This window comes from Chanodichthys erythropterus, chromosome 12 (assembly GCF_024489055.1).
Source record: "Chanodichthys erythropterus isolate Z2021 chromosome 12, ASM2448905v1, whole genome shotgun sequence".
Lineage (NCBI taxonomy): Eukaryota > Metazoa > Chordata > Actinopteri > Cypriniformes > Xenocyprididae > Chanodichthys > Chanodichthys erythropterus.
Genome location: NC_090232.1, coordinates 54,791,186 through 54,812,430, shown reverse-complemented (window position 1 = coordinate 54,812,430; position 21,245 = coordinate 54,791,186). Strand labels below are relative to the sequence as shown.

The 21,245-nt window shown below is 38.1% G+C and overlaps 1 protein-coding gene across 7 annotated transcripts; it reads left to right on the top strand.

Annotated features, from left to right (window-relative positions):
- The first annotated feature begins 1,345 nt into the window (after positions 1-1,345).
- On the top strand, positions 1,346-12,733 carry sh2d3a (SH2 domain containing 3A). 7 transcript variants are annotated; one of them, XM_067403339.1, is made up of 16 exons: positions 1,346-1,485; positions 2,357-2,485; positions 2,720-2,837; positions 3,830-4,019; positions 7,056-7,086; positions 7,187-7,303; positions 8,300-8,443; positions 8,582-8,853; positions 9,071-9,153; positions 9,229-9,500; positions 9,771-10,112; positions 10,196-10,311; positions 10,385-10,556; positions 11,655-11,766; positions 11,842-12,027; positions 12,223-12,733. In XM_067403339.1, exons 2-16 carry the CDS (start codon positions 2,396-2,398, stop codon positions 12,396-12,398), a joined length of 2,421 nt encoding a protein of 806 aa, XP_067259440.1. In that variant the 5' UTR covers positions 1,346-1,485; positions 2,357-2,395; the 3' UTR covers positions 12,399-12,733. The 7 variants fall into 7 exon arrangements, with proteins under 7 accessions (XP_067259440.1, XP_067259439.1, XP_067259442.1 ...); XM_067403338.1 differs by having other exon boundaries at positions 7,053-7,086; XM_067403341.1 differs by lacking the exons at positions 1,346-1,485; positions 2,357-2,485; positions 2,720-2,837; positions 3,830-4,019 and adding exons at positions 4,314-4,901; positions 5,155-5,217; positions 5,599-5,903 and having other exon boundaries at positions 7,053-7,086.
- The last annotated feature ends 8,512 nt before the right edge of the window (positions 12,734-21,245 follow it).

Genomic DNA, 21,245 nt, shown 5'->3' with positions numbered 1-21,245 from the left:
ACATTATATTTCATCTGCAACAGCATTGTGAACTTTTATAACGATGTGTTTGGTCATTAACTTTTAAATGCATCATTATGCAAAGATGAGGAGAGTTCTCTGCATGAAAGACCCATGACTGGCAGATCAACGTGCGACTACATTTCTCTCCGAAACGGTAGGAAAATGAATTTAATTCAATGTGGAGGATTTTAACTGTGACAAGATGATTGACAGGGTAGTTTAAACAGTTACAGGAGTAACTAAGCAACAGAACGTCCGTTAAAGACGCAGTTATGACGAGGTAGTATGTCCCAAAACTTGCATACTCTTCTACTACACACTCAAAAGTATGTACTCTTTCTTTACAAAAACAGTACATACTTTTAGGACGTAGTATAAGTAGGCGAATTGGGACGCAGCACATCTTTCTATACATATCCACCTTATTCCTGACTAGCCTCCTGTGTTTCGAATTATGGGTTGCACTTCCGGTTTGGGGAACTTCCGTTTAAAAAGACTGAAACGAATCGTTTCAAATCATACAAATAAAGCTTATCCATCAGTTTGACTGAATGAGCTGTCAGTTTTTCTTTCATGTTTTCACTTTCACTTCCACTTTTGTAGTTTTAACACAGATTAATTATATTTATACAGCGAAGACTATGCAGTGTTATTTTACCTTTTATTATTCAATTTCCATACCTGAATGTTGTTATAAAGATATTAAGCAGTATTTAATTAATTTGTATCTTTGTTCAATTTATTGTTGCAATTTGTTCATCATCTATTCACTCACCTACAAAATCACCCCAACCATCAAAGAATTAATATTTCACAGTATATATCGCAAAATATTGCAATGTCAGTTTTTTTCCAATATCGTGCAGCCCTAATTTTGCAATAAGGGTAGTTCCAGGTGCTACATGCGTCACACTAGTCACAATTTATCGCCACCTCCTGGTGTAATCATGTAACTACAGATTATTGAGGCACTGAACAATATTGCATTTGATTTCTGATTTGTTTTTTGCACGATAAAGGTTTGAATCACAACTAAAAGAGCCCCAGTGAAAATCACATTTCCACATCTTTCAATCGAAAGTGATTAACAGTCATATTTGATTCTGTTCGTGGGAATCAATCACCCCCATTACCTTGGAATGAGAATCACGTTCGACCAGAAGCATTACCTGATAATTTCTCACACCCGCCGGCCTGAGACAATCTGATGTTCTTCTGAGAATCGTTAAATGTGTCTCAACCGGTCTCAACCTGCACACCGAGGCCGTAACTTCACACGGAGATTCCTGCACTGTGATTGGCTCAGAGAGAGGACAACTGCTGCAGCAGCCAATCAGAACGCAGCGCCTCAGGTTCCTCCATCAGCTGCGGCTGGAAATCAAACGCAAAGAGAAAGAAATAGAGATAAAATAACAAATACTGAGAAACAAACGATGACCTAAAGAGAGAAAATAAGAGCAGAAGAGGAGTTTTACAGCACAGGTAGGATTTATGTTAAATGTTTACATCTGCTAAAAGTAAATTTGGCTGCACTAGACGAACAGACAAACCTCATAGTAAATACTATAGTGTTTTTGAAGTATATTGTATTTGCAACACTTTGTTAATGAATGCAAACTGTAGTATTAATAGTGAACTGATTAACTGTAATAAATACTGTAACAGACTTTAGTTTTTACTACAGTAAACTGTAGTGTATTGTAGTATAATATACAATATAGTTGTAGAAAACTAAAGTAATTTGTTTATATATAGCTGTTATATTATCACAGCAACTATAGAATTACCACAACAAATTAATTCAAGTACTTTACTACAGTATGGTTCAAAAACATTATAGTATTTACTATAAATTACTATAGTATTTTTTCACCTGGAAAGCCCCAAAATTTTAAATCTGATGATATTGTGTCTTTAAAAACTTCTACAAAAGACTTCTCAAAATACTGATCTGAAGAATAATGAAACGCAAGAACATTTAATTTCCAATATAACAATATACATCCACATGACAAGATGCTTTGGTAAGTCTTAACATAAAAAGTCATAAATGACGTAGACCTATTAAATATGACATGAAAAGTCAAAATTATGATATAAAGTCATAATAACAATGAGTTAAAAAGTCAAAATCATGAGATAAAAAGTTGAAATTGTGACATAAAAATCTAAATCATGACATACTATGTGAGATTACTGAGATACTGAAAATATGTTTAGGCCTACGTATCTTTATTAAAATAGTTTTATGTTATCTCATTTTTTTGACATTTTATGACAATTAAGATTAACAAAAGCATTATATTTTTTGCTTATGTGGGGGAAATTTTTTCCATATTTGTTTTTTATACAGTTAATGAAGCACCCTGTCCGTGAGCTCTATATTTGAGAGATGAACAATCGTTCAATTGCGCGCTGGCTGAGTCAGATCGGACTGCCGCAGTACACCAGCGCCCTGGAGAAACAGTACTACGGCCTCGAGGTACATGAGTTTGTGCTATATTCACTTTTTCTCTAAGTGTCCAGTGCTTTTTTTTTTATTGAGAGACTATAGAAGTTGTTTCAAATTATGTTTTTGAGTTAAAACAATAATTATACTTGTTCACTCAACTTTCAGTCTAGTTAAGGACAAGAATACTTAAAATTTGGAATATTTGCACTTTTAAAATCATCTGTCACAGAGCAGATCGAGCAGTGAAATGCTGTGTGTTTGCAGGGTCTTCTGTCTGTAACTGACGAGGATCTTAGACTGATGGGAGTTGAAGATCCAGATCACAGAACAACCATCATAATGCAGCTTCAGTCACAACAGCAGAAAACACAGCCAGAGAAAGGTGAAAACTCGCAGATCAGCAAAAGCACTGTACACAGCTAATAGGCAATGTTCTGGCAAGGTTCTCTCAACGTTATGGACAAACGTTCCTCCGTTAACCTTAATAGGACGCTCATTCAGAGTTAAAAAATAACTGAAACGAAAAACCAAGCAAATTTACACAGTAAAATACCTTTTACAACTGAAACAGTAATATACCATAAAAACAATGGATTCTGGGTAATATTTGTCATTTTAAGAAAAGAGGCTACTGTGCCGAAAACAACAAAACAACAAATATTATTACCCAGCATGCATTGTAATATACTGTAAAACAATGCATTCTGGGTAATATTTGTCATTTTAAGAAAAGAGGCTACTGTGCCGAAAACAACAAAACAACAAATATTATTACCCAGCATGCATTGTAATATACTGTAAAACAATGCATTCTGGGTAATATTTGTCATTTTAAGAAAAGAGGCTACCGTTCCGAAAACGACAAATATTATTACCCAGAATGCATTGTAATATACTGTAAAACAATGCATACTGGGTAATATTTGTCATTTTCTAGAAAGTGTCCTATAGATTACTTTCTTGTAAACGACAAATAATATTACACAGAATGCATTGTTTTTAAGTATACCAATGTTTCAGTGGAAAACACATATTTTACTGCGTCAATTTGTTTATTTTTTAGTTATTTTTCAGAATGTGGGCTTTAATGATTTTCTCAAAACGTAAGCACAAAAACATTATTTATACATCGTTCCTGGAACGTTTTTTTCATGGAGTGTTTAGTATTTAAATGTTACTACTTGTTTCAGAACATTCAGAGAACATTTAAATAACGTTCCCATAATGTTTGAAGAATGACCAAATGGAATGTTCCCTTAACGTTCGCATAACCAAGAAAACATTTTGAACGTTCAGATATGAACATTAGCAAAACATATATTTGTTGGCTGGACCTTGCACCACATAATGGCAGAATTGGTGCTCCCTCCTCAGAGAATATCTCCACTGGCACAATGAGCCGGAAGTACTCCCGGACATCAACGCTTGACCTGTTCAAAACCACTGACCTCTTCCGTCACAGCATTGTGCCGCGACTGCGTCGCCGTGACAACCAGAGAGTCTCCGCCTCCTGCCTCCAGCTCTGTGATGAAGACCACGCCCCCTCAAGCAAACTCAAACTCAGGTTTTTCATGACCACACCTTATTTAATTCATTCTACTTGACACTAAACAAGCTCCAACTGCAAGTAAAATTGGCTTTGGTGACTAACTTATTTATTTGTACAAGAAGACATGATTTAAATCAAAATATACATCTTCTAAAGAAGAGATAGATCTTCCTCCAAAAACTTTTACATCAGTGAAAAAGTTTAGCAACTCAGGAGTGCGGTTTTTTTTTTTTTTGTTTTTTTTTTTTGGTTCAGGTTATCTTGGAGCTAATATATATACGAAATCTCGAAAAAAAAAGCATAGTATTTCAGCTAAAATGTCCGTTAATTGTTGTAGGCTACATTTTGCTAGCACAACTTAATAGTGTGACTAGACTTTATTTTAAGGTACGTCTTCAAAAAAATGAGTCACCCAGAGAAACTGACAACATGCTCCAGTCTCACCTATACAAATACACTTACAACATAAGTTTACTGTCAGGATTTTTTCCCTTTCCTCCTTCGCAATATGTCATGGCTTTGGATTCTTGTGAACGCGCACATGGTGTGAACGCGGCGTCTTGCGCAACGCGCGTGTCTCTGGCGGCGCTGGTTAAAGTCGGCGAAACGGGGCGTCGTCAAATCAAGCCGACACAGGTCTCACTCTGGCGCCGGAGAGCGAGCATGTTAGTCGGGTTTCGGGTTTTCAGGGCCTCGGGCTGCGTCATACAGGTGAGTGCGCGCGGAATGCAAGGAATGCGCGAGAGATAGCGGCGCGTGCGCGTTCGCGCGCGGGAGGAGCGGAGCGTGTGTGAACTCGTCAGCTGTGAGGGATATTCTGCTGGAAAAGAAGAAGAACAGTCGGATCATGATCTCTCGATGAGAAACTCCAGAATAGGAATAGCTTTTATTTTCCAGGTAAGTTTCCGCTGGTTGTCCATGTTCCCGCACTGACTCCGGCGCTGTTAATGATTATCCTGCTGTTTGCGATGGGAAGGGCAGAGCTGCAGCTGAGACCTTTGATATATGTGTTGTTAAAAAAAATGTTGCTCTAATGTCGTAATTTTGCTGTAATTTTTATATATTTTATTAAAGTACGTAGTCATCGAAACAAGCTGTTTTGCATTAGCTGGTTTTATGCGGGTTGGTGAACTCAAGTTTGTGTTTTCAGGAAACATTATGACTTTGGAAAACGTGAGATGTTTCACCGAGTATCTACATGGTACTTCATAATGTATACTTTAATAACATATTGTGCACTTTAATAATGTATGTACTTCTTTAATATATTAGTTTTAAATATGAATTTATAAATAAATGTAATTTAATATTGGTATTTATGGTTTTCCATGATACTACATAAACAAAACAACATTAGACAAAAAACATGGTAATATATATATATATATATATATATATATATATATATATATATATATATATATATATATATATATACTCTATAATTTTGATACATTTTTCAGAAAGCAAGACTTAAATTCATTTTGCTTCTCAAGTAAATTTATCTTTCACAATGTTTAGACATTTACAGTTTATAGCTTTAGTTTTATTTGTTTTTTTTTTGAGAGTTTGACAACCCTGACCCTGAATCCAGAGCCCATAACATCCGTTTCCATGGCAACTGATCCCAGGACATTCCCTGATGTCCAGAGGACACAATGCAGCAGGTTTGGCTGCGAGATGGGAAGGAAACGCCATTAAAATGCTATTTAAAAACACACCTCTGAATGTCAGTGATCTGCCGTTGCTTTACCTTGCTGTTCTCAGAGGTCTTTACAGTAACGGTGAAGTTATTAAACACAAAGAAGAGCTTATCGTAGTTTCGTACTATCAGCGAATCAGCGTTCTGAGCAGGAGGAGGGTGTGGTGGACGGAAACAGGGCAAGACAGTTTGACTTTGTGAGTGCATGTCCTGAAATTTGTCTGTTGATGCACATTTTTATGCCGTACAAACATCAGTATTTGGATTTCTTTTATGTTTTGTGCATTGTTTCATTGCTGTTGTGGCAAAACTCTGCTGTATATATGTAATTAAGGAAACATTATTACCATTGGAACATTTTAAAATGAATAAAATACATTAAGGCAAGGCACAACAAATGAATAGGGCAAAATTTAAACTAATAGATATCACTATACTTTTTTCCAGTTGATTAATCACAAAACAATAAGACAAATTTTGTATTACAAGTTCTGAAATGTTATGTTTAATTACGCAAATGAGGCATTAATCAATCATCTAATCAAATATGCACTAATTTGCATAATTTGCACTACTTTTTCAGCACATAAATCTGAACATTGGATAAAGCCAGGTTTAAAATTCTTGTTTGATTTTGTTGACATAGTAGAGTTAAAGGTTTTTACAGAGGGGATTTTGGATTTCTTTCTTTATCACTCCATAAATCAGAAAATACTGTCAACAGACAGAAAAAATAACATTTTCAGCATGTTTGTAGGAATTAAACTGTTAAATATATATTAGGCAAATGATATATGAACAAACCCCACAGTAAAAACCTTCAGAATTTAGATAAAAATAAAACTGTAAGTTTTGGTGTGTGTAAGTGATGCTGAAGTGGAGAAAAATCTCTTTAAAGATATGTATTGTAAATGCAAATACAGATGAAAATAGATAAAGTGAAATATAATAAACACTTAAATGTATATTTTTGGTGGTTTCTTTCAACTAATCTGAACAAAGAAACATACACCTCAAAATGGACCAATGCATTAAAAACAATGGATTTGCCTAAAATAATAAAAAAAAATATATATATATATATATATATATATAATTTTTTTTTAATAAAATTTGTTTATTTAGATTTTTTTATTTTTATTTATTCCCAATATTTTTGACGTATATATAGTCAAAAATATTGGGACTGAATCAACTGGACCAGATCACGTGAAATTTGCATAAAAAGTTTGGATAAAACTGTATGAATGAAATAAATGTAAAAAAAAATACAAATGAAAAACATAATTCTATTACTTTTTTTTGTAAAGAAAGCTAAAGCATATATGTTGTGCTCTGTTTGGCAGCAGGAGGAAGAGTGTGTCGGCCTTCATCAGTCAGGTGAGTGTGTTACATCGGTCACGCCGTACGATCACGCTAACTCAACACAAAGCACTGGTCTGAGATTGTGTTCTTCATTGTGTTATTGATGTTTCTGAAGGTGTTCTCGGGCCTGAAGGACATGGACTCTCTGAAGAAAGAGCTGGAGGAGGAACTGAAACTCAGCACTGAAGACCTGAGGAGTCACGCCTGGTATCATGGACAGTTGCAGCGCGAGGTGCGTTACTGTGTGATACTACGGTAAAAGCCATTCTTCATCCAAAAACCTCTCACTCTCATGTCATTCCAAACCTGTAGTACGTTGAAGACAAAAGGAGGAATGTTTGAAGCATGTTCACGCAGCTCTTTTTCTTATGAAAAACTCAAAGTGGTCACATGGTTTCCAAGAGCAAATCAGAATCACAAAAGTATATCAAGCCTTTTTCCAAGTCTTCTGAGGTCATATGATGTTTTTGTGTGAAGAAAAGACACAAGTTTCCATCAAAAACAGCAAACGGGTTTGAAACAGCATTTTCATTTTTGTAAGAACTATTCCTTTAGGTTTTCAATATTTTATAAGTTACAAACCCCAAAATATGATCATGTGACATCCATCCTAAAATTCAAAAGGCATCTACATAATTTCTTGTATAAAGGCTCAGTTTATACAATGAAAAATTAATATTATTGATATGTTTAAAATTTTATTTGTTAAGTTACTTTATGTTTTTTCTATTTATTTAATTGTTTATTGGTGCATTTATTTGTTTGTTTTATTTACTCTTATTTTCACTAGTTATTTATTTGATCTAATTTTTATTTATTTGTTTTAATTATTTATTTGTCTTCTTATTTTATTTACTCATTTATTCACCTATTTGGTTTAATCTTATTTTTTTAGTTTTTAGTTTTTTTTACTTATTTTATTGTTTATTCACTTATTTATTTTATTTATTAATTTATTTGTTTGTCTTTATTTATTTATTTATACAATTTTTTTATTGATTGATTGATTATTGATTTAATAAACAATACTCCAGTTTGAAAACCACAGTTTTAAACCATTTGTTCTCTGTTCACAGTGAAATAAAATCTTCACAAATAAATCAAGTTTGTTTATACTGTGCAGTGCTGTTGTACTGTAAATGACAAAAGTGTGTTCAATTACTGGCACGAAACCTCACTATCTGTTGATATCAGTGCATGCATTTGCTTAATAAGTGTGTGTGTGTAGGGTGCGGAGCATCTGTTGTCTAGAGACGGAGAGTTTCTGGTGCGCGACTCCAGCTCCAGCGCAGGTGAATACGTCCTGAGCTGCATGTGGAAAAACCAGCCCATGCACTTCAAAATCATACGCGTCGTGCTGCGACCCAAACAGGTACGGCATCCGTCTGAGCTTTCACTCTGTGAACAACTGCTGAGATTCTGAGTCTGATGTGTGTGTGTGTGTGTGTGTGTGTGTGTGTGTGTGTGTGTGTGTGTGTGTGTGTGTGTGTGTGTGTGTGTGTGTGTGTAGGGTTACACACGGGAGCTGTTTCAGTTTGAGAACGATCAGTTCGATAACATCCCAGCATTAATTCGGTTTCACGTCGGCGGACGACGTCCCATCTCGAATTCCATCGGCGCCATCATCTTTCAGCCAATCACGCGCACTGTGCCTCTGCGCATCATCAGCGAGCGACAGGCTGCGAGGTCGTCGAGCTCCTCCACTCTGTCACGAGGTCAGAGCAAGAGGCGGAGCCTGAGTTCCTCTCAGAAAGACATGCTGCAGGTCAACAACCTGCTCAGGTAAACACACACTATGTCATTATGATTGATATTTTTCATAATTTCCTTTGTGTTCATTGTTGCACAAAAAAAAAAGAAAGTTGCAATTAAAAAAAGAACTGCGATACACAATCAGAATCAGACACATATCTAACACACTGTGTGTATAGTTGTCATATTAACGGTGTTGTGTGTGTGTGTGTGTAGTCGTCATAGTTGTGTGTTGTGTGTGTGGCAGGAGCGGCAGTCAGCCTGCTAATCTGGAGACAGTGGGGAGACCGTCTCTACAGTCCGCACAATCTGACAGCAACCTCCGCACAGGTACACACACACACGATTAAGATATTTAAAAACTGATCTGAGATCTCATCAGACTGATTTTTTCCTGCTGTGCAGGCGTACCTCAGTCCAGTCCTTCACAGGAGTCCAGCCCCGCCCCCATCTCCCCGGTGTTTCGCACAGGAAGTGAGCCTGTACTCAGCCCAGCCGCTTCCTGTGCCGCTCCGCCCAGTCAGTCGGGTCTCGGCGGCTCTCCTCTGCGCGGCTCCGATGGACAGCTCCATTCCCGAGCGCCGCCCAAACCACTGCGAATCTCCATCGTTTTCACCCCGACTCAGTCCGATCCGGAGTCTGATCCCGGCAGTCTGTACGGTGAGCTGGTGCCACAGGTGAGAGTTCATGAGCGCATGCCATCTGAAGTCAACTGTTTACTTACCCAAATTACTTATATCAGTGGTACGGAGCCCCTTTGGGAACATAGTGATAGAAAAAATGAGAGGAAATATAATGGAAGTCAATGTGGTCCAACCGAGATTATTAGTAGCATCCGACTGAGGAAGTTCTTTGAGTTTCATGTCGAGCTCAGTGTTTTTAGGAAACAGAAATCATAATTAGATTATATGCTTGACAGTAATGAACTCGCCGCTGAACTCACGCAGGTCCCCGTCACCATGCTGCCCAAAGGTCACGCGGCGCGCCTCCGCGCTCAGGAGAAGTGGACCAGTCGCGCGCGTCTCACCGAGACCAGCTTCGGCTTCCTGGAGGCACAGAGGCTGGAGGAGGAGGAGCGCAGACAGAGCGAGGGGGACGAGCGCGACTGGTGCTTCGAGCGGCCGCAGACCGAGACCACGTCCAGCTTCCGTCTGGATGAGTTCCGCTCGCTCCTGCTGCCGGACAACAACCGTCCGCTGGATCAGAGCGTCCTGCTGAAGGTCAAAGAGCTGCTGACGCTCAACGACCCCAGAACCACCGCACTGCACATGCTCAGCGTCAACTGCCAGGTTATTATCCATGAAACAGAGCCATTGAGTTGAAATAAACTGAATAAAAAACAAACAATAACAACACACTCGCTCTGGCTCAGGTGGCGCGGGTCACGGGTGTGACGGCGGAGCAGAAGAGGATCATGGGAGTTGAGAGCGGTCTGGAGCTGGTCACGCTACCGCACGGAGGTCAGCTCAGGCAGGACCTGCTGGAGAGGTGTGTGTCGCCGCGCTCACACTGCTGTCATGTGATGAGTGATGATGTCATCATGATGCTGTCTTCCCATCAGGCATCACATCCTGGCTCTGGGCGTTGCGGTGGATCTGCTGGGCTGCACGGGGACGGTGGGTAAGAGGGCGACGGTGCTGCACAGGATCATCCAGCTGGCGCAGGAGCTGCGCAACACCACGCAAGACCTGTACGCCTTCTCCGCCGTCATGAAGGCCCTGGAGCTGCCGCAGGTGTCCACTTCACAAAATCACAAAATTTGGGCTCTACTAGAGCAGGTTTTCCTGCTTGAATGTTGATTATTTTCCTCATATTCTCGATTGTTGCAGCTCCTCTCTTCCCAGTCTGTCAGTAACGCTCTGTTTAGTTCCTGTCTCTATGAAGCCCCTCCTTCTGAAAAGCACACTGTGCTCTGATTGGTCGGCTGGAGCAGTGTGTTGTGATTGGTGTTTGGGAAATGTCCCGCCCCTTACCATAACCGCCAGTTTCAACACACTTCTAACTAACTCAACCAGGCCCCGCCCCTTTATTCTGCGTATGAATTATTTAAATGAGGAATATTGTTACATGTTTGTTCTAGTAGTTGTGATCTGTCTCAGAGGAAGATAAGAATTGTGACTTTGTGGCAGTTGTCCTGGTGTTGAAAGGATAATTCAGCACACAAATGGTTATCAAAAGCAATAAAGCTAAATAAGCTTTTTTTTTTTCAACACCCCTAAATAAGTAAACAAGAACTTCATTCAGCAAATATGATGCAGGGCGCTGTAATTTTAAAGGGGACATATCATGAAAATTGGACTTTTTCCGTGTTTAAGTGTTATAATCGGGTCCCCGGTGTATCTACCAACCCAGAAAACGTGATGCGTCCATACGGGTTTTCCACAAAAGATGAACATGACGGCACATGCTAGTGGATGAGTTGAATCAACTCCACAGCAACTACATCAATTTATCCACTAACCATTCAGAAACGTCTAAAAGTTGTAACTTCTTCCTGAGTCTCTCCATCAGTGTCGACTCCGGTTTGAACAATGTAAGGCTGAACACCGTTACTGACCATCCTCATTTTGGCTGCGTGAGATTCTCCAGCTTTGTTGTTGTTGAGCTGTTAAAGCTCCGCCCTCTTCTGGAGCAGCAGCTCATTTGCATTTAAAGGGACACACACAAAAACGGCGTGTTTTTGCTCACACCCAAATAGAGGCAAATTTGACAAGCTATAATAAATGATCTATGGGGGATTTTGAGCTGAAACTTCACAGATTTATATTACATCTTGTGAAAGAGATATAATAGGTCCACTTTAATGTTATTAATAAAAGGTTACTCTACAGGTGGTCAGGTTGGAGATGACGTGGAGAGCGCTGAGACGCAATCACACTGAAAGCGCTGTGACCTTCGAAAAGAGCCTCAAGCCCTTCATGAAGTCCCTGAATGAGGGCGATGGTGAGTGTTCGTCACATAGCGATGGTTTCGTACAGCGAGTCTGAGTGAGTTTACAGCGAGTGTTGTGTGTCGCAGACGCCGTGATGTCGGGCCCGCTGTCTCTGCCACACATGGTGCCGCTGCTGAGGCTGATGGAGGGCGACGACAGCGTCGAATCCACCGACAGAGGCTGCCAGCTGCTCTACAACCTGCTGCAGTCGGCTCGCAACGCCGCGCTACACGCCAGCGACTGCACGCGACACGCTCACGGCCTGCTCTCCGGTACATACAGCTCTTTTTTGTCTTGTATGGTTGTTAATAACTAAAAAAAGCCAAGCATGTTTAAATATAGCCACAACTGCTCATACAATTTGTAAAACAACTTGTTGCAACAATAAGAAAGTCGCTAAATTAGGTTGCGAAATTCTCAAATTGGCAACATGAACGTGATGAACTGATGTTGCTCTCTTCCTCCAGCCGGATGGGAACCAATCCCGGAGCTGCTGGAGGTGTTTCAGACGGAGTTCGCCCTGCGTCTCTTCTGGGGACAAACGGGGGCGAAGGCCGAGCAGAAGGAGCGCTGGGTCAAATTCGACAGGATCCTCACGGTCCTCTCCAACAAACTGGAGCCGGATGGGGGCTCTGAAGTTTGAGCTGCTGTCGGCCTCTGCTGGAGGACACAGGAACTGCACCGGTCATTGCCAGAGAAACAAGCTTATTTTCTATTTAATCTACAATAAATGTTAAAAAGACAAGACTAAAGCAGATTATCAGATGATAAAGGACTTTTAGACATCATGTGACTAACTGACCCACATAGTTAGCAGTCTTCTTAAAAACTCACTGTTTTAACATTGAGAAAATCACACACTTCACCTTCAGTTGGTTTACCTTGATGATGATGTTTCAAAACTGTGATTGTGTTCACACACTTGAGTGAAATATGCCAAATACGCCTAATTTCAAAGGCATTTTTTTTTTGGAAAGAATATATTTTAGTTTCTTAATGAATAAAAAAGAAAATTATATATCAAACTGAGTCTGTTTAGTTTACAGTCAACACGAAAGAAGATTCACAACGCATTTTATGTTCAAAAAGTACCAAAAAACACCACAGTAATACCCTGTTTTAAAACATTCTTGGTTTTAATTTAAAATCTAAATGTTAAACACCTTTGGGCCGTTCACATGAAGAACCCAGAATTTTGTTATAAGAATGTTCTCTAAATATTCAGTGTTGGTTCTGGGAACATTAAAAACATCGAGTTTTAAATCAAAATCAAGTTGAAAGAATGTTTCAGGAACATCATACTAACCTTTAAATAACATTAAAGAAACTGACATTTTCATGTTCTTGGAATGTTACAAAACAATGTTCGTACAATGTTGAATTTTAGATCAAAATTAAGTTGAAAGAACGTTTGAGAAACATTATACCTTATAAAAACGTTCCTCTGATTTCAATAAAACTGGACGTTTTTAATGTTCCCAGAACCAACACTGAATATTTAGAGAACGTTCTTATAACAAAATTCTGTTAGCTGGGATTTTTCATCACTGCAACCTTTCATCTAAATGTAATGCTACTTTTCACGATTAGTTAACCTTGAGAGCTGTAATAGTAAAAACATGCTAAAAGTTTTCAAGAGGATTCCACATGTAATACTTCAAATGCAAAGATGTCAGCCAATCACAGCAGTGGGCGTTTCCACTGAAGTCTCACAGCAGACACGCCCCTTAAAACAGAGCGCTCAAATCAGAGGATAAAACCAGGGTAGGAAAAATATGTTTTATTTATAAATTATGACCATTTTTTAATGTAAAAATCATTATTATAAGTGCACCCCAGGAAAAATTACCAATACCAAATCATTTGGATAGTAAATCTGAAGAACTGACTTACATGATTTATTCTTTCACACAGTTAAGAGAAAATGTATCTTCATCAATGTTTCTAAGACACTCGTTTGATCTTCATGCTGATGGATTTCATACTGACAGCAGAATTCTTCCAGGTTGACCAAACAACACCAATGGCGTCAAGAGTAGCATCTTCTCCCCATAAATACACACTGTTGGGGTTTGCATGGTGACAGATATTGTACTAAAATGCCCTGAGATACAGTTTGGCACAGTTCTTCTCATAGGGGTCTTGATCTTTGTCAAAGGTGGAGAACTTCTGACCATTATGGCTAGATAAAGAGTCGCCTGCAGAGAAAAAGAGCATCATTATAAGATTTAACATGATGTATAAAAGCGTCCCATTCCTACTTAACCCTCTGGAGTCTGAGGCTGATTTGGGGCCTGGAGAAGTTTTGACATGCCCTGACATTTGTGCTTTTTTCAGTTGTTCATAAACATATTAATGGAAAAAGTGTCATTACACTGTATACAGCACAAACTAGGCTACAATAATATGTGAGGAACATGTATGTACATGTTTGTGTTTTTGAAGGAATGACATTTATGCGTGGTTATTGAAAAAACTAACAACTTAAGTCACTGAAATAAGGGCAAAAAAAGTATAATAAATCTGTGTTCACAAGACTTTTGGGTATTGGAGGTTGTAAACTAGAGTTTTTGCTTCAAAATTATGTAAAAATTATGCTTCTTATGCTTCATATAAAACAATATATTGATTTAGTTTTTGTAAGACACTTTTTGCCAAGAAACACAGTATGCGAGGAGGCGTGAATCACCACTGAAAATGGGCCAATCTCACCTGAGAAGACAAAAGAATTGGATAGTAATGAGCTGAAATGACTTGCATATTAATGAGGCATTTCAGTCAGGTAGGCTGTGAAAAAAACCTTGTGTGATGTCTCAAGCTCATTATGATATATGAAACATACAGAAAATTTTAATATTAATTTTAATTTTAATTTTAATATTACAATATAAAGTAATGGTTTTATATTATACTTTAAAATATAATGTATTTCTGTGATGCAAAGAGTCTGAATATAGGCTTTTAGTTTAAAAGCATGTGCATTTGGAGAAATATTGGATTCTCATATGCTTATGTCAATTTTCTATACAGAGGAGTTATATTAATTTAATATTCATTGTCATTACTATGAGCGCTGGTGTTTTCAATTCATCCTTGAAGTCGTAGGGCGCTCTGTGCATTTTTAGTCCACAAATTCATCTAAAAGAAGAAGAGGCTATTCCATGAATGGAGTTTCCAATTCATACTGCAGCCGGAGGGCGCTAAAGAAACAAAAACTCATCTAAAATTAATCTATAGAAGAAAAGAAACAGGAACTAACTGCATGTCTTCTAGAGATCGCTAACCATTGCTTTAACATCCAAATAAACACTTTTCAAGACAATAAATACACGATTGACACGATGTATGCATGTATTAACTGAATTTGCGTCTGAATAGCACTCGCTCCGTGGGCGTGGCCGCATTAGCGGATAATGAGCTGAATCACGGACTTCTGACATGGCTCTCTTTTCATACAGATTACATAAACACAGAAGGTTTGTTTTCGATTTGACTTACATGATTTAAAACCTGATATCTTAACGTTTTTTTAGACATAAGTGTAATTTTTTTGTCATTAGTATTCATAAGTTACAGTTCATTTTCTGAGAACTATCAGATTGGAGTTCGTTCAGAGGGAGAGGAGAGATCACGCATCATGTTAGTTTTCTTTATTTTACAAAAAGCACAACATTTTGTTTTTACTCTGAGTGTACACAAATGAAAGAAGATATTCCACAGATTAAAATGGTGTATAACTCTTAATTGTATGTGCAACATTGACGGAGTAATTTGAGTCTCTTTCACACTGATAAGAAAAAAACCACGGTGGTATCGCCGGCGATACCGTCAGACCTCAGAGTGTTAATAGGATAGGTTTCGCAATAAACAAGGGGTTTTCCTCTCAGCAAATGTCATTTTACCCATATAATATATGTTATCAGAGCAACATGTCACACTGCTCTCTGACAGACTGATTAGATTTCCAAGATTTTCAAAACAAGACAAATGTAGGACTATAGGCTATTTTTTTCCAAATGCAGCATGCCGGAGATCTGGCATGGTGCCGGAAAACTTTAAGCTCTGTTTACTGTTTTACAATACAATAGATAATTTCATGAAAGACTCAAAGGGCTAATGAGGAACAGAGCAAAGTTCTTCTGAGAAATCATCCCATACTAAAACTCAAAGCAAACAAGACATTTATTACAAGTTCTAATCTCTTCAGTCCAGCAATGTGAAACTTGCAACAGTGCAAAAGCTTTTGTGTTACAGAATTTGAGTTTTATTTATTTAAACAAGGGGTTTCCTAAAACAAGAGCAAAGGATAAAGATCTGATCAACCCAAGGGCAAATACAATGAAAAGCACAAACATTGGTTCTTTTATGATAAATCAAATTATTTGGGTTTACATTGTCATTCTCCTGAAATCAGATAAAACAGAGACCAAATTTTAGTCCAACGCCGTGGTACAACGAGCACACCCTGGCCCTTAAGAGAGCAGACAGAAAAATGAAGCGCAACTGGAAGAAAACAAAACTAGAGATTATTCGCATTTCATGGAGAGAGAGAATAGAGAATGACAGAAAGAGAGTACAGAGAGAGAATGACAGAAAGACAGTACAGAAAGGCCTTAGAAACTGCTAGATCTACTTATTTTTCAAATCTCTTAGAAGAAAATAAGCACAACCATAGGTATTTATTTGATACAGTGGCTAAATTAACAAGAAATAAAGCTTCGACTTCTGATGTTTCCAAACAGCACAACAGTAATGACTTTATGAACTTCTTTACTTGCAAGATTGACAATATTAGAGAGAAAATAATAACCATGCAACCGTCTACTGCAGTATCGTTGCAGTATCGTTTTTTTAGTGTCCCTGAGGGAAAATTCAATTCATTTACTGCTTTAGGAGAGGAAGAATTGTCTAAACTTGTTAAATCATCAAAATCAACAACATGTATGTTAGACCCTATACCGACTAAGCTATTAAAAGAAATGCTTCTGGAGGTCATAGATCCTCTTCTTAATATTGTTATTTCATCTTTATCACTAGGATACGTACCAAAAACCTTTAAGCTGGCTGTTATTAAACCTCTTATTAAAAAACCACAACTTGATCCTAGAGAATTAGTCAATTACAGGCCGATCTCAACTCTCACTTTTCTGTCAAAAATACTTGAAAAGACAGTTTCATCACAACTATGTTCCTTTTTAGAAAGAAATAGTATCTGTGAGGATTTCCAGTCAGGATTTAGACCGTACCATAGTACTGAGACTGCTCTCATTAGAGTTACTAATGATTTGCTCTTATCATCAGATCGTGGTTGTATCTCTCTATTAGTGTTACTGGATATTAGTGCTGCATTTGACACTATCGATCACAATATTCTCTTAAACAGACTTGAAAACTATGTTGGCATTATTGGAATTGCATTTGCATGGTGCAAATCATACTTATCTGACCGTTATCAGTTTGTAGTAGTAAACGATGAGATGTCATATCAATCAAGCTCATTGTTGAGTACCGCAAGGCTCAGTACTAGGTAGGCCTGTCGCAATAATCAATATATCGACTTATCGTGCAATATTTGTACATGACCTCAATTTTTGGTGACACAATATATCGCCATTATATTTACATGATAATGAATGTCACCAACATTTTGCTGCATATCTGCAGTTCCTACACAGAGTAGTCATCGACAGTTCAAGTTAAGTTTATTTATATAGCACTTATAAAACAGTCACACAAATGACCATAGTGCTGTACAGAGGTTCAGAAGGAAGAAGTTAAAGATATATAATCAACACAGCTAAAACACAGTTAAAAAAAAAAAATTCCAAGGTACAGACATTTAACAGCATAAAAACACAGCAAGAACCATAAAAGAAGATTAATTATAAGCCATGGAAAACAAGTATGTTTTTAAGAGAGACTTAAAAGTAGTCAGGGAAGGGGCTAACCTGATTTCTTAAGGCAGATTATTCCACAACCGACAGGTGAAAAAAGGGCGTTTTTGAGGAGTAGTGTGTTCCTGACAACTACAGATAGTTTGGAAAAACAAATCCGAATGCTCTCAATTTCAAAGCCGCAATCCACTGTTCCAGTGAAAATATAAATGTCTTGTTCATATGGACATCTGACTGCTAAGTAGGGTTTTTGTTTTCAGCAATGGTGCACCCTTAGGTGGAAGATCAGGGAAAAAATCTGTACATGGAAAATCTCTAGTGCCTTTTGTGCATTTGCAGTTTTTTTTTCTTTTTTTTTTTTTTTTTTTTTCACTTGTTACTTTGCACTATTTTAGAACATTTTTACCATTTATTAAAGTTTTTTATTTAGGATATTACATTTTTTGATCCTTCATTTCCATGATCTAAAAAATTTAATGGTTGTTGTCATTTGAAAGTGTGTAGGCCTACTTGCATTACTATGCTGTTTTATTATGATTATATATTCAGTGGCATAAAATGACAATATTATCGCTTATCACAATTATTTATAGAACAATATATCGCACAACAAAAAGTAGTTTTTGTGACAGGCCTAGTACTAGGACCGTTGCTTTTCACTCTGTACATGCTACCCTTGGGAGATATCGTTAGGAAGCATGGCATTAATTAGTTACGCTGATGATACTCAGCTCTATATTTCTTCATGCCCTGACGAAACTTACCAATTCACAGAATTAACAGAATGTATAGCTGATATAAAAAAATGGATGACCAGTAATTTCTTACTAAATTCAGGAAAAACAGAGATTCTAATTATTGGACCAGAAACTTCTTCACATAATAACCTAGAATACTGTCTAAAGGCAGGTACACACTGTGCGATTTTGGTCATGATTTGGTCTGAGACAAATTTTGAGAATCCTAAAAGATTCCTATAATCACGTTAAAAACGGACACATGCATGAAAACTTGTCCAGAGTTTTACATCATCAACCCATGCGCGTCACCAAACGCTCTGGACAAGTTTTCATGCATGCGTCCGTTTTTAACACGTCTTGACTGTAGCAAAGTCTGACATAAACAACAGCTATGATCCCACAGTGTGACATGAGGATCGTGTTCATACAGTCTGACAAGCAACAATCGTAAATGACTATCTTCAAAAAGCTTACGCTGTATGTCCTACGCCTTCCCTATTCAACTTACGGAATGATCTCGGCACCAGTTACATTTTTCCCATAAGTAGAACAGGGAAGGCATAGGACAGGGGTAGGCAAGTTCGGTCCTAGAGAGCCGCTGTCCTGCAGAGTTTAGCTCCAACCCTGAAAAAAAACCTTCAGCTGCCTATAGCCTTAGTAATCCTGAAGAGCTTGATTAGCTTGTTTAGGTGTGATTAAGGTTGGAGCTAAACTCAGCAGGACAGCGGCTCTCTAGGACCGAACTTGCCTACCCCTGGTGTAGGACATACAGCGTAAGCTTTTTGAAGAATACAAAAGTGCGGTTTTGGCAGAACCACTTAGATCCTTTAAGAAGAACTTTGAACTGTGTAATGCATCAAAACTCAATGTGAGGCAAAGGAAAGGCATCTCACTTTGTCTTTGAATTTAATTATCGTAATCAACACACAAACTCAGACTTCCATCTGTTTTTCTTACAAGCACTATTGCAGGGCTTTTGACCCCTTTCTTTTGAAGCTTAGTGATATGCTCCCTGACCTCACCATACTGGGTTGGTGGGATTCGCCAGTAAGGCTGAGAAATTGGCACATCATCTACCCGATGGATCTCATGCTGCACTTTGTCAGAAAATCCTAGTACTTCATCATCCAGTGTGAACACATCCACAAACCTCTATAGCAAAGCTTTAAGATCCACCGTTTGCTCAGCAGTACCACCTAACTGTAACTTGTCAAGAAAGTCTGTTAAAGGATTCGCCAATACCTGTCTCTCTTCTGTGGTTATAGTTATCTCTTCCACTCCAGCTGAGATTCTCTGGAACTTCACCTCTCAAACCTCAGTTGGACTTGAGGATTCAACAGGACAGAGAGTACCCAGTTGAGTACAACTTGTACTGGAAACAATGGTTTTACAGTGTTATCAAGGGAAGGTACCACGATCAAGCCCCTGGGTAAAGGTGAATTTCCAAGCTCCAACAGTTTCGTATGTGCACTGTCTCTTTTCCAGCTACCCGTGCAACAAATCGGTTCTCAAGTCAACTGGCACTTTTGCTGGAAAGCATATCTTCAGTCAGACTGCAACTCCCCTCCTAAGGTGGTATCGAACTCAGCGCGAACTGTCTGCATCTGCCTATGATATCCATGCCGATGAGAGCTGGCACAGCAGAGGAGCTACTGCATCCTGGACTACTAGAAAATCACACTCTGACAGGATGATACCCATAGTTTCAACTGGTAGCTCAAGATAACAAAGGTACGGGATGTCTAAACTGTCTGACCCGTTGCTCCAGCCAGATGGCAACCAATCCTGGAGCTGCTGGAGGTGATTCAGAAGGAGTTTACCCTGGGTTTCTTCTGGGGACAAACGGGCCTGAATTTGACAAGAAGTGAGCCAAAATTTGATACTTATCAGATTGTGTTTTTTTAACAACTACACCTACCCCAACCCTAAACCTACCCTTACAATTATGCAAATACAGTAATTAACTGACCCAATATTAATGTGCACATGCCCAGTATACATTGTTGTATCCCTTCTAGTCTTTACCAACAAACTGGAGCCGGATGGGGGCTCTGAAGTTTGAGCTGCTGTCGGCCTCTGCTGGAGGACACAGGAACTGCACCGGTCATTGCCTGAGAAACAAGCTTATTTTCTATTTAATCTACAATAAATGTTAAAAAGACAAGACTAAAGCAGATTATCAGATGATAAAGGACTTTTAGACATCATGTGACTAACTGACCCACATAGTTAGCAGTCTTCTTAAAAAGTCATTGTTTTAACATTGAGAAAAATCACACACTTCACCTTCAGTTGGTTTACCTTGATGACGATGTTTCAAAACTGTGATTGTGTTCACACACTTGAGTGAAATATGCCCAATTTCAGAGGCAGATTATATGGAAAGAATATATTTTAGTTTCTTAATGAATAAAAAAGAAAATTATATATCAAACTGAGTCTGCTTAGTTTACAGTCAACACGGAAGAAGATTCACAACGCATTTTATGTTCAAAAAGTACCAAAAAACACCACAGTAATACCCTGTTTTAAAACATTCTTGGTTTTAATTTAAAATCTAAATGTTAAACACCTTTGGGCTGTTCACATGAAGAACAATGACTATAAATATAGTTAAAGTAATTGCTCTAACCAAAGGCCCGTTCACAACAAGGACGATAAGAATAGAAAAAAATTAAGAATAGCAGATTTTACAACTATACCATCAACATAGAGGAATGATATATTGTTTGAATGATGAAAACACTGACTGTCAATCAGAATCCATCCTGCTCCAGCATTTAAACTGGCAGACGACTAGACGTTTGTGAAGTAGAAGTTACTGAAACTGAATTATCTTTATAGTTATCGTTCTTC